At 45.9% G+C, this 13,458-nt stretch overlaps 2 protein-coding genes across 8 annotated transcripts in view; one reads left to right on the top strand and one right to left on the bottom strand.

Moving 5' to 3' along the window:
- The window catches only part of FNBP1 (formin binding protein 1), a 148,378-nt gene extending 144,446 nt beyond the window's left edge, over positions 1-3,932 (top strand). The window contains exon 19 of the mRNA XM_074973955.1: positions 473-3,932. Within this exon, the coding sequence (XP_074830056.1) occupies positions 473-480 (8 nt within the window). The 3' untranslated portion in view covers positions 481-3,932. The remainder of the gene's footprint in view (positions 1-472) is intronic.
- A 6,135-nt stretch (positions 3,933-10,067) lies between these two features.
- Positions 10,068-13,458, bottom strand: part of USP20 (ubiquitin specific peptidase 20) — a 37,924-nt gene continuing 34,533 nt past the window's right edge. For 4 of the 7 annotated variants that reach the window (XM_074973856.1, XM_074973861.1, XM_074973859.1 and 1 more), the window contains one exon: positions 10,068-12,418. In XM_074973856.1, coding sequence (XP_074829957.1) covers positions 12,258-12,418 — 161 coding nt within the window. In that variant the 3' untranslated portion in view covers positions 10,068-12,257. The remainder of the gene's footprint in view (positions 12,419-13,458) is intronic. The other 3 variants (XR_012642118.1, XR_012642117.1, XM_074973860.1) reach the window with 3 other exon arrangements.

The raw sequence follows: 13,458 nt of genomic DNA, 5'->3' as shown, positions 1-13,458 counted from the left end.
TGATAGCCTTCCCCAGTAGTTCATTGTCACTGGGAGCTGTAGTCTGACCAAATCCACCCACTGGTTCCTTGCAGATACAAGAAGCTAATTGTTTCATCTGGTGTAAACAATTCAGATTCCCATTGGTGGGGAACCATTCTTGAATTTTCCACCCTGCATGGTCACCAGAGGAGAGCTGTGCTCAAGGTGAAGCTCTTGCCTGAGGGTGGGGATCACCGGGGGCCGAGTTACTTTCATTTTCAAGGAGAAAATACACTTCATGGTGGCTGACCCTGAACAAGGAGGGTTGCTTCTGGCCAAAGGGAATCCCTGACTTAGAACTGCTCTTAACCCTTTCATGATGCAGTCTGATAAACGCTCGTGGTGCTGTCTTTCCCCTTTAACCTCCCCCAAGCAGTGCCACACTCAGGCGAGCCCTTCCTCCTGCCTCTTTCTAACCCAAGTCTCTTTCTTTTTGTCTCTTATGTTTTAGATTCCTAAAGGTGTTTGTGCTGGTGCAAGAATCTGGGGCGAGCTTGTCACAGAAGGAGAAACAAATGGTCTGTTTACCCCGCAGGCAGTTAAAATTCACCCATATAAACAGACTCCTGGTCTGGTCTGGAGGTAGCACTTGAAAAAACTGAAATCTAAATTCCATCCCAACATTACTCAGCCGCTTGCTCTTTTTTATGGCATGTTACTTGTGGCTCAGACTAACTTATTGACGTTCCCCATTGTTCTGCCAACTGGGCATTGCTCTTCCGTAGAGCATAAACAACAAACCCCACCCACCCCACCACCACCACCTTCCCCACAACCAGACAGAAATGGCTGGCTGCACTTGGATGCAAAGGGTAACCAGAGAATCCCATGCATGTGCCAGTTGGGATTCTATCCTCCTGTGGCCCTCAGTCCATCTGACTGTATGCACTGGTCCATCAGCATTTCACATGGTGCCTTTAGCGCTAATCCTGCAGGTAGGCTCATCAGACAGCTAGGGAAAGAGGTACATACAAGTGGAAAGCCAGTTACAGGAACAATATGACAGCAGCTGGACTGACCCCTGAATTTGATTGTTAAATTTTACACACCCATTAGTCAATATTACACCTTCCCCAAAAGGTCCCAAATGTCAATCAGCTTTTTTACTTTTTAAAAATGGCTGGTGCTCCCTCAAAGAGTTCAATCCCCATTGGCTTTGCTGTGTCCTGCCAGCCTAGCAACTCGTGAATGTATGCTTGCTTTCCGGCTCACTTTCACACACAAACACACACAAAGGCATTTTGGTTTGAAGCCACCTTTCCCCCATCACCAAGACCTCCATTTGAATCTTGTTTCAGCCTGCATGCTCGCCCTGTCGCCTTGCCTGCGCATACCTTCCTAACGGTCACATCACTTTGCAGCTCATTGTTCTTAATCTCTTTCCAGTTTTTTAGCATTTCAGACCTGCCTTCTCCTTTTGCATGAGCTCCTGTGCACTCTCATCAGTGTGTTTGAACAGCAGAAATTGCATTTAAAAAAAAAAAAAAACCCTGCATTTCCCTCCCCTCCCTCTTGCCACAGACTGGACCTTTGCTCAGGCATTTCAGACAAGAATTCGGACTTATCCATCATCAAGTATCAACCATCCTGTTGTCCTGTGATCTTATTTAAAGGAGAAACATTTTGATGGCGGTGCTGTACCTTGTCCCCAATCTAGTGCAGAGGAAGTTATGCTGCTTCCAAATATCAAGTGATCTGGAGCTAAACTCCCTAGAGAGGGGTTAGATTGCTTTCTAAGCTCCTAAAACTATGAGCTTCTCGCGCTCCTCCTCCCAAAATCTTCACATTACTAGGCTAGTGCAGTAATCATATACCTCCTCAAACCTTGTCTAACAGCAGCCAGTGGGTAATAAGAACAGCTTTCCAAGGCCTGTCTGAGTAGTTGGGGAAAATCCCCAGCTCTTTAGAAATATCCTGGATTTTTTTGTAAAAGGCTCAGAATAAGAGAGAATTCAAATGGATGCCATCATGGCTAGTGGCTCTAAAATGAGCCTGTCGGTTTTGGTTTGCAGGCAGGCCTGTGCGTGTTGTAATGCTGTCCCCTGTCCTTGTGGGCAGGGACAATATTAAAATATAGCATCCAAGAATTGTTCACTCTTTATGTAGGGTATCACCTAGCTCTTCCCATCTTAGGATGAGGTCGTTGTCTTTAAGGTAGGTTAAATGTTGTGTTCACAACTTGGTCCCTCTTAAAATAATAATAAAAAAAAACTTATATTTTTAATAGCAGAGAGTCCTTCACTTCTACAGTTGTTAATGCTTCATCATGCTTAATAACTATAAGCCTCAGCAAGCAAGAAGACACTTTTTTTTAAATCAAGTTAACATAGATCAGGAGGCTGCATTGTCTAAGCAGATGGTACAAACTCAGAAACCTCTGAAGTCCTTCAGCTGCAATCTGTTATCACAGTCTGAAGGGTCAAAATCAGCTAAACTGCCATCCATACCACCGCTGTTACTGTCTTCGCTTAGTTCTTTAGATCCACAAGCCTTCGATACCAGAATAAAATCCACCACGTACACAGTTTGCTCTTATAACTTCATATGCAGAACTGTGACGTACGTGTGTGAGGATTCTGTTGCATTTTCAAGATCAGCATATCTCCTATTGGGATCTAAATGGTTAAGCAGCCAACAGGCGTGCAAATATCTACAAATATTTTTAGCTGCAGTATTTATTCCTTTGTGTCTGATGCACTGTTGAATCAGCAGCTAGATCAGCTGACTTTCACCCTTTTTTGTGCCATCTATGTAAAAATGAGAGTTTTCTTTTATATATTTAATCTAGGTGGACAGTATATTATTGTCAGCCTCTGTGGAACATTTGAACTATTCCAATGTCAGTGTTGCTACATAGTGCTTTAGAAGGAGCATTAGCTTTGCCCATGCCAACTGATTTTCTTTGAAAGGGATATATTAGAAGACCATCTGTGGAGTTTTTATAAACCTGCTGCCCCATTTCAGAAAGCCTGGACCTTAAAACTGCTAAACCCAGGGTTGTGAGTTCAATCCTTGTAGGGGGCCATTTAGGGATCTGGGGCAAAAATTGGGGATTGGTCCTGCTTTGAGCAGGGGGTTGGACTAGATGACCTCCTGAGGTCCCTTCCAACCCTGATATTCTATGATCTGATGAGAAGGAAACAATTACCACCAGCCAGGTACTATAGTTTAGATCTTTCTTCTGCTGTGTGTATTCAGCATTAGAAGTAGGTAAGGGATAGAGTTTAACTTTAAAAACAAACAAACGAGACAGACTAAACATATGACTTATACAGTGTTCTTGTAGCTGTGTTGGTCCCAGGACATTAGACAGAGGTGGGTGAACAAAAGCTCCATGTAAGCTTGTCTGTCTAATAAAAGCTATTACCTCACCCACCTTGTCTTGCTAAACACATGACTGGTTTATAAAAACTTTGCTTGAATTTACTAAGCTCACACAGAAAAAGTGTGATTGAACACTCTGTGAAATGGAATCTCACCGTTGTCCCCAGCAAAAGTGTTTCTAATACCCTTTCTTAACATCTGTAAATACAGAAGAAAAGAAACATATCCACTGATACTGAAAGTTGTGTTTAATGCTGAGTATTTTTCAAAAGTTCTTTTTGGTTTGATGCATATTGATTCTTTTTTTTTCCTGCTTGAAGTGTCAAAAGACTTAAAAGAAGCCAAAGTATATTTTAACATGATGCTGAGCACTTTTTTAAGTTGTGTGTGTGTGTGTGTGTGCGTATGTGTTTGCGCACTGAATTCTAGCTCTTGGTGGCATCTCAGTGTTGTGATTTCCTTGCCAATGTAAAAGGTTCTGGTGTTGCCCATTCATTTCTGGAGACAGAATTCAAGCAAATAAAGTGCTTCCATTGGAAAGCGAATATTGACCTTGTAACCATGAATGAAAAGTCATCTACATATTTAAATAAACCTTTAATTCCAGACATGCTATTTCATTTAACCCTCTTAATCATGTAGGGGATGCAAGCAAAGCTGTCCTAATTGTTTCACAAAAAAGGATCTATACCCACCTGGCCACTCACTGCTGCTATAATTGGCCGGGCTATTCTATCTGTAGTGACACATCTGCCATTACCACATACACCTGCAGATGGGAACTCCACTTTGTGTTACTTCGCAATGTAACCAAATATAAATCACAAGCTTGGAACTCTGCCTATTTCTTCTTCCTCCGCATTCTCAGTGAATTGCTGGATGCTTTCTAATTTTTATATTCAACGGCAACATGTCTTGGCAAATGAGGAGAAACAAATCTGTTTGAGTGTGATGTTTGTGTCTAGTTGCTGTAATCCGTGGGATGGTGAAGGAACACTTTTACTCATGGTACTTGAATTTTTACATCACACGGGGGGTTTTAGGCACCATTTGGCATTTAATTGTGCTGATAGCAGGAAGAACATTGCCTAGGATGAAGATGGCTTAAATGTTTTCTCTCCAGTGGGTCAGTTGGAGAAGCTGATACTTTGTCAAACTTTTACCTTTTGGGCTGGAATTTGTATAGCTATCAGTCTTAGAATGGGGATTTTGGGAAGCTTGCAGAAACCTTTCAGTCATTTGAGAAGAGGAAAACTACAGTTATGCTGGTCGGAAAAATGTTTGCATACCTCCTTTTTTTTTTTTTTTTTTTTAAGTGGCAGATGCTGAGAACTTCATAGACTTTAAGGTGAGCAGGGACCATTATGATCGTCTAGTCTGACCTCCTGCACAATGCAGGCCACAGAATCTCACCCACCCATTCCTGTAACAAACCCCTGACCTATGTCTGAGCTACTGAAGTCCTCAAATTGTGGTTTAAAGACTTCAAGGTGCAGAGAATCCTCCAGCAAGTGACCCGTGCCCCACGCTACAGAGGAAGGCGAAAAACCCCCAGGGCCTCTTGCCAATCTGCCCTGGAAGAAAATTCCTTCCCGACCCAAGTATGGCGATCAGCTAAACCCTGAGCATGTGGGCAAGACTCACCAGCCAGACACCCAGGAAAGAATTCTCTGGAGTAACTCAGATCCCAGCCTAGCATCCCATTACAGGTCATTGGGCATATTTACCGCTAATAGTCAAAGATCAATTAATTGGCAAAATTAGGCTATCCCATCATACTTGAAATTCGACAGGGACAGATGTTTAAAGGTATGAGGTGTGGCTACACTGAGCCTTGCAATACCTACCTGATTTAGGAGCCTACATCTCATTTCCAAAATTTCAACTCCTGAGGCAGTTAGGTGTGACCATGCCCGAATACCTTTAAAAATCTGGCCCATAGGCACTGAGGCATAGCTGTGCCTCTCAGCGGCCCAGTGAAAAGTCTGGTTGATTTAACTGCTTTGAAGGTCTGGAAAAGGTACTTTGCACATGAACACTAGTTTATATACAACAGAACTAAACTTGTCACTGCTCTGCTGCCATAGCCCGTGCATCTGTAACTGTATGGACATTGCCACTGAATGGAGGATCTCTCAGCGCTGAATTTGCACATGTGGGAAAGAAGGGTGAGTGGAATAGTTTTATGATGTGAGTATTTATGGGATAGAAATTGGACTGGTGTAAGTGGACGCAAGCAGGAATCCAATCTCAGGCCCCAGCTGCCCTTGCCTCTTTGTGTACGGTACAATCTGTCACATGGTGGAATTTTTGATCATTTTCCTTTTAAAAACAATGAAATTCCATCCAAAAACCATTAAGCCTGTTATGGCTGCAAAGTGACTCAAAAATCTGGATATTTCTACACTGCCTGTGCATCTTTAACTCTGCCCACTTGTGCAGCTACATTGCTGTGCACGCTTCATTTGCACAAGCAGAGCATATTTTTCCCCATAAAAGCCCTGGCCTCATTCCATGCACAGGTTGGATGGTAAATAAAGCTGGGTCCAGAAAGGTGCTGCCTTATTCACTCTAGAATTTGAATGGGGTATAATGGATGAGATGGAGGTGAGGCGTTAAGTGGCAGGAGTCTACAGGGCCCCTGCCTCACTGAATTGAGAGCTTGCATGGTGCACAGGAGAGAAGAGAAGGGAGGCCAATACATGAGGATAAAAAATACCAAAAAAATTAAAATAAAGCTGCTGCACTAAGAGCACATTCATGAGTCACACTGAATAAGGAAGAGGGGCCTGTGCTGACATGAAAATGGTCTTGTAATGCATACACATCAGGGGCAGAGTTAAGGGTGCATGAGTACAAACCAGCTCTTGATTTACAAACTTCGCATTTTAATGACTTTTGTATGGAAGGAGCTAGTGGAAACGGCAATAATGTGTTCAAGGTAGGATCACTCCACCCTCTTAACTTCTTTTTGAAGATGAGCTCAGCTGCTGGTAACTAGAAAATGATCTTCTAGCATCTGGACTGCTGGTTCCCCCTTCTGCAAGTAGTTTCTCTATCACTGCTTCAGAGAAACAGCCTTGAATTTAAGATGTTAACCTCTGTTACTGTACAAAACACAGGGCAGTGCATGCTAGGTCTCTGTACAAGGAATGTAAGAGCAGGGATGACTAGCCCCTGAATAGACAGAGAAGAAATCTCCCACAACTATGTGGTAGCAAATATTTATGCCTGATGTAAAGCAGCAGTATTTCTGGCAATTGTGAATGCTGCCATCTGCTGGTGAATTAAAGGTTGGGCTATACAGGCCACCCCAGCTGACTTTGCAATGCTAGTGGCCTTTCAGCTGTAGCCCGGATCAAGTTGTCTACTTTAAGATTTTCCTTGGCTTGAGGATACCAGCCTGAAACATCCTTTGCTCCTGTTTCCTCTTCATAACTTGAATCTGCTACTGCTCACTGCATCATTCACCATAAAACTGAGTAGCTCCTTGCAGGCTTTCCATTACCGCTGCCACTCGCCCCTGTGCACTGAAATCAACCTCCTCCAGGAGCCAAGGAGCTTTGCTATTACATAGCTCACATGCAGAGCGAAGCTGAGTAGCAGCATCGGGCTCATCGTTGCAAACGGAGGAGGGAGTAATAGCATCTGCCCAACGCAGCCAGCTGTTGACTTATTTTTTTAAGAGTTCAGATCTTTATTTACAGCTGGACTCCTCCGTTACTTTTAGAAGTTCAGCTGTTTCTGTTTGTCAGCAGCACCAAGGAGCCCTGGCCAACCAGAGGTCAGTGATATTTATTTATTATCATCATCCAGTAGATAGGGTCAGGTGCTGTCAACAAGAGACCATAAAACCACAGCGGCTGTTCTTACAGCCAGGAGTGTGGAAGGCAGCAGGAAGGAATGGTCAGAGCTGCACCTTTGTTCTCCTTCATTATTAGAGAAATGGAGCAAGGGTCATAGTGAGGACCTGAAAAGGCACAGAGCTGAAGCCAAGCTACAAGCAGAGCAATAAACAATAGTCACACATTTAAAGATCCTCTTATTTTCATAGGCTGAATAGCACCAGGGAGGCATTGGACAGGGAGCGTGTGTGTGGGGGAGGCGTTGCAGCTGCTAATGATGGGCTAAAAACTGCCTCTAGAAAGCCTTGCCACTTAGCAGCAGAGAGGATGGGTTTGTTACCCTGTTTAATACACGCGGGTAAGAGCCAGGAAAGAAGAAACATCACATCAGCACACTGGAGAGCTTTTAATAGAAGGGCTGTTAGTCCATACAGTAAATGAACAGAGCCTTCTCTTTAACCTCACCTTGCGCAGGCCGCACTGAATTGGATGGCAGGAAAAAACGGGGAAGACTGTCTAGCAAGAGGGGGAACTGGCCATCAGGAAAGTCAGAGGTGGTTTGGATCATATGGACAAAGCGTGTCACGCTGAAGAACAGCTCCGCTACAGGGAGCAGTGACGGCTTTGGCCCAATAATTTTTCAGATACCTGCTACAAGAGTATCAGAACTTTGATCACACACCAGGTCTAAAGTCAAGGATGGCTGCACAACGTAGCTTTGAGTTTTGTTATAAGTAGGAAGTGTAAGGGTTTTGTTCACGCAACAATAGAGATGTTTGTCTAGAAACAATCTAATCACGAGAAAGGGAAATACATCCTGATTACATCTTTTAGAATGTCACAAACTGTCTAGTAATGTTAGCAACTACAGAACAAAGTTCATTTTCTGGTTATGAGTTTTGGAAGGCTGGCTGAGAGTTAGAAGACACAAAGCTGTGTTTTTTCCTTACCAGCTACACACTAGATCCAGTTATTAGGACACTTCTGGCTCAAGCAAGTTCAGCAGTTTTACTTTTGATTAGTGCTATTCTAAAGTGAAAACAACATATTTGAGCCATTCAAGTTTACCGCTAAGACGAGCAGACACAGGCTGGCGGTACCACAATGCTTATGTAGACTAGATCCAGGCGGCTGCGCCGCACCGTGCCACCAACACAGAGGTGGGAAGGAGGATTATCCCAGGGTAGAGCTCTCCAGTCACAAAGAGCGGTAATTGTGCAACCCCTATAGCTACCATCTGCAGGAGGGATGGGCTCCAGCCTTCTCTTCATGGTGCTGAATCCCCAGCTGCCATTATCAATTCTTGGAGCCACTGGCAGCTGGTGAAATTTAGTGCAATTTTAGGCTCCTCTAATTGATGCCAGGAAACAAGCTCGACTGAAAGAGCACAAAGATGATAAAGCCACCCTTGCACTCCCTCTCCTCTGTAGCACTGTGTGAGCCCCAGCCAAGAAGAATCTAACTCAGAAGATACAGCCCCGTTCTCTATAGGATGAGACTATTTGGCATTACTGGGGTGCACTTCACATTCACATCTGCCAAGATTAACTCCTAGTGCATTTATCTGTGTGTCACATTTACAGCCCAGGATTGGCCAGTACTGTACAGTTTGTTTCAAGTAGCTACAGTTTTGTGCCTACTTCAACTGCAGAAGCATTTTCCTCCTAAATATTTCAGGCTGTGAAATGCTCCCTTCTATCAGCAGTAAAGCAATGTCTGCAGGCTTCCAGAATGTTGCTGCTGGGACACTTACAGTTTACCCTGTACAGTCTCATGTAATGATCTTTCCAGCACTAGAAGGATCTTAGTTTAAGCCTTCCTCTAAGGCAGTCTGGAGTTTGTTTGGAACTGTTTCTAATACTGTGCGGCCATACCAAGCAGAGCACAGCTGAAAACAAACTTTTCACAGTGGCAAGGCAGCTGTACAGTGTTTTCAGCCTCAGCCTGTATACCACCAGCTCCAATGGGTCAGTCGCCACCTCTTTACTCCAGAAAATACCCTCCGCAGTTCTGTAGGATTACGAGTTTAAATTTAAACATGAATTCTGTAGTGCTCAAGGAGACAAAGCTCCACTCTGTACTGGATGTAGCACATGGGCAGAATGAGAGTTAACAGCATTTCTCCAAAAGATGATCCATTTCTACAGAACCCTCTGTGCTCAGTCTAAAGGCTGGAAGGAGTAATACTTGGCCTGCTGTGCAGTCCTGGGACCACTCTCTCTCACTTTATACCCACACTGCTGGGAGTGTTTTAGAGCACGGTGCACTTATATTCTGCTTCTCAGCCATAGCTCTCTAAGCACGTCACAATGGTAGGTCAGCCACCCAAGCTGTATCCCTAGCTCCAAAATGGGAATCAACTCACGGGGTGGTGCTAGTTTCTGCAAGCACTCCCTTAGCAATTATGAACAGGGAACGCACTGTCCTGCCAAGAGGACAGCAGAGATCCAGCTAATGAGACTGTCCAAGAAAGAAGCCAGTATCTGAGAATGTGTTCCTGATCTATTTTAGTGCACTGGTGCATGAAAGAGAGATCATTAATACACAGAGCCTTTCTGAGAAGCAGTTCCAAGTTAGTCTGAAAGACACAAGTGCCCTTGCTTGAATAAGTACCACTAAAGAGCATTCTGGTAGATGACAGAATCCAAGTGCCATCACGATTCAGTGGATCACACTGCTAAAGCCAGCTGCTGTTTAGAAGCGTTTGTCAAGGCAGGGACCCTTGGCAGCAGGAAACCTGGACTCTCACCACCACCATCAGCTGTGTACAACTTAGACAGGCCTCACGCACGCATAGGCAGCAGTCATGCAACTTGTTGAATGCACGTGTATTTATTGTAACACAGCCTCAGCACAAAGTGTAATACTTGAGCACGGGAGTGTAATTACAATCTGTACAGCATCCTCTAGACAACACAGACACAAGATACAACATGCAGCCCTAGAGGCTCCACAATAGATTCAATGCTGGCTGCAGCAGCTAACAAAAAACAGCTTAAAACACTGAGGAATCCAACAGTGGCTCATTCTCTGACCCCCCCGCTGCCTGGCTGGGTATAGACAAGGATCCAGGTAACCAAGACAGTAAAAGAAACACATTAAACCAGTTACAGGAAAAAATATTTTTAAACAAGAACTTGCTGTTTGCAGCAAACATTTGGTCTAAAAACCTGTGAAGGCCCCATTTCAGGAACTCCCTCCCCCCCACCTAGTTTCACTTCCCTGCAGTGAGACAAACAGCAGCCCCCTTCCACCTTTGTTCATCTTTTATGCTAGGAGCGTGTGGGCTTCCCAAGGCCACAGTCACACGCTGGACCTGGGCTGATGAGGTGAATTCATTCTGTTCCCACCACCAGCGCCACTGTGAGCATGCAGCGTGACTCTCCTCCGAGACACCCTGCGAGGCTGGTCCAGGCACGCTCGAGCTGGCCAGATAAGCCACGCCAGCCTCGCTCTGCCCTACACTCGGTGTGTCTCACCCAAGGGCTTGCAGAGCCCTTCCCACAGCCATGCTGGATTTTGCAGCCACCTGACTGATTTACAGTGGGGCCAACTGCTAAATCCAGATCGGTCATTTTGAAAAGCAGCTTAGACATGAAAAATGGTGCTTGCCATTCTCTGTTCACCCCACCCCATTGCTTGGCGGCTGAATTAGCAGCAGGAGGTTGGGGTGCAAGGTATTCCCATTCATTAAATGAGCCACTGTACATACCAAACAAGATCTGCCCTAGAAAGCTAGAGCAAGCTCAGCACTGCATTGCATGTGGGAGTCTGGATGCTCGTTTGCAGGCAGCTTGGTTCAGTGAGGCCACCCCCACAGCTGGGGACTGTTCAGCCAGGCGCCTTCCCCAGTGGGACTGGAAAAGATTTAGTGTAAGTCAAAAGATGGACATTTTGGCACAGGTGGGTCAACACCAGGCTTCTTGCAAGTGAATGGCTTGGCTTAGAGGTTCTCCCTCACTCCTAGTGGGCCCTTCCCCTCTCCTCAGGCCCATGGGTGCAGGGCTGGGCCGGGCAGCGGTGTTTGGAGAGCAGAATATGGAGATGTTACATTCTGTAGCTATGAAACGGAGGCAGGGGAACATAATCTAGGCCAAACCAAGACCCGTGGCACTTGCTGCAGAACTGACCTCTGTCCAGCCTCCACCACTCGAATGGAGTCTGACTGGTTAACACCTTTGATTTTAAGCAACTCGTAACAGAGCCCTGCAGGCCTGGTATTTGTCCACAGCTACAAGGCTACCGGGAACTAGCACAAATGGAAATGGCACAATGGGAAGCCAGTGTGGAACTGCTACTCGTCTTCCCACCTTGTTCACCAAGAACACGCAGAACAGCTGAACGCAGATGCAGGCAGCACGGGGTCACAAACACATGGCTGACAGTGGAAGAGAAATGGTCTCTCTGCTGTAATTGGGGCTGCGAGAACTAGAACAAGAGAAAATCGTGGAGGACGCTTGTCACTTGTGCACCAGCAGAACAAAACAAAGGCTATAAGCCCTTGTGGCTTTAACCAGCTTCAAACAAATTTGGGTTTCTCTAGTCGCAACGTTACTCACTGTGAACAAAACAATGTCTCTTCTTTATACATTTGACTTCCAAAAAAAGTGCTCAGAACTGCTCCGGAGGAGCCAAGTTAGGGCCAAGCGCCACCTGCAAAGGAGCAGAGATTCAACTCACCGAAGGCAGACTTGGGCTACTCTTCAGAGCAGCCAAAGCAGCGGGAGGTTCAGGCCAAACTTCTTTCCATGGAAGTTTTGTTTGGAGACTGTCTCCCCACCACAGCCTTATGCACGGAGGGTGTGCAGGAGCTGGGTTACGGTACGTTTCTTCTGACCAGCCGCATCCTTATAGCCAAGCCTAGAGTCTGCATGAGGTTTTACATTGTTATACAAGGACAATGGAACAAGCTTATGCCCCTGGGGGCACCTCCACCCCCAGAAGGAAAATCTCCTCTCTAGTTCTCTGAGGTGGACTATGTCCCTTGTTCTTCAGTCCAACGATCCCCCGCTTTTCCAGACACACAGGGCTGCAATCGCATACCTCTACCGCTTGGTGCAGCGCGGCTCACACAGCCCGCGTCTCGGCCTCTATCTTCTGTTCCCCGTGCAGGCTCTCCAGTTCCTGCACCTGCGCGACGTTCTGCCGGACAGGGATCTCCGGCCCTCCTCCATACAGCGTGTTCAAGTAAATCCACGTCTCCTCAGAAATCTGCCCATAATCAGCTCCTGAAAAGCACAGCAGCAGCAACAACGAAATGCAACTGGGTCTCCGTTTACTGCTCAAGCCCGAGCAAGCCGTGCTGGGGTGGGGAAGAGTGTTGCAGCTGGGAGCTATGCGAGGAAGGGAATCTCTCCCCTTGCTCAGATAGCGAGGCAGGTGAAAATGTGACTTTAAAAAACTCCTTCAGTGAGAGAGGAGTTGTACTTGCAAATACACTAAGCCAGGGTGAAGGCCAGTTGTCCAAATGGCTGGGCAGTGCCCGGCAAGGAACGCTCACTGTAAGGTTCACTATGGACGGAGGGAGCTATAAACTTCTGTGTCTTGTAGCCAACATGATATCCTCCTCCCAGAGCAGTGGTGTGTAGTGCCACCTGCTGGTGAAGGCAAGAGTGAGCCATTGGCAGCTCACCTGACACAGAACTTAGCCATCAAACCCTTTGTGGCTCCAGGAAGTTGCCACATTTCTTGTTTCCCATGAGGAATTGAAAAGCAATGCAGGGCACACCTCACCACTTCACCTTAAAGCACTGCCCACATGTGACAGGGCTCACGCTGAATCTATGTCCACCAAAGAGGACCACGTTATCAGCCCATCTTTCTCATGTGCAACCAGGAAGGGACGGCCTGAAGGGGCACAGCACATGGTAACCAAATACCCACTGACCCCAGCAGCTCTAGGCTTTCCTGGACAGTGGGACCATGCACTCTAAGCAGGTTTTCAAGTTTATCAGGCTACAATTTCTTCCTCAGGAGCTTTTTGACTGTCTTTCAGACCAGTGATCATGTTATGTATCGAGCATTGTCCGTCTGCACAGTGCTAATGGGTAGGTCCCTACTCCAATGAGCAATCAGTCTGAAACGACACACAGTCAAACCCATTCAGGCCCCTCTGATGCACAGGAGGAAGGTCCCACCCTCAGTGCAGACTGACTTTAAGCTGTACTTGAGGAAAAGTGCAGTCAGAAGAAGTTAATTGAGTGAGGTTTGGCCAGCCAGGAAAGGAAGGGAGTTCTAAGCACACGGTCAGTGTGGAAGGAGACCGAGA

Source organism: Natator depressus, chromosome 16 (genome assembly GCF_965152275.1).
Source record: "Natator depressus isolate rNatDep1 chromosome 16, rNatDep2.hap1, whole genome shotgun sequence".
NCBI lineage: Eukaryota > Metazoa > Chordata > Testudines > Cheloniidae > Natator > Natator depressus.
The sequence above is the reverse complement of the archived record's forward strand: the minus strand, read 5'-3'. Positions and strand labels throughout refer to the sequence as shown.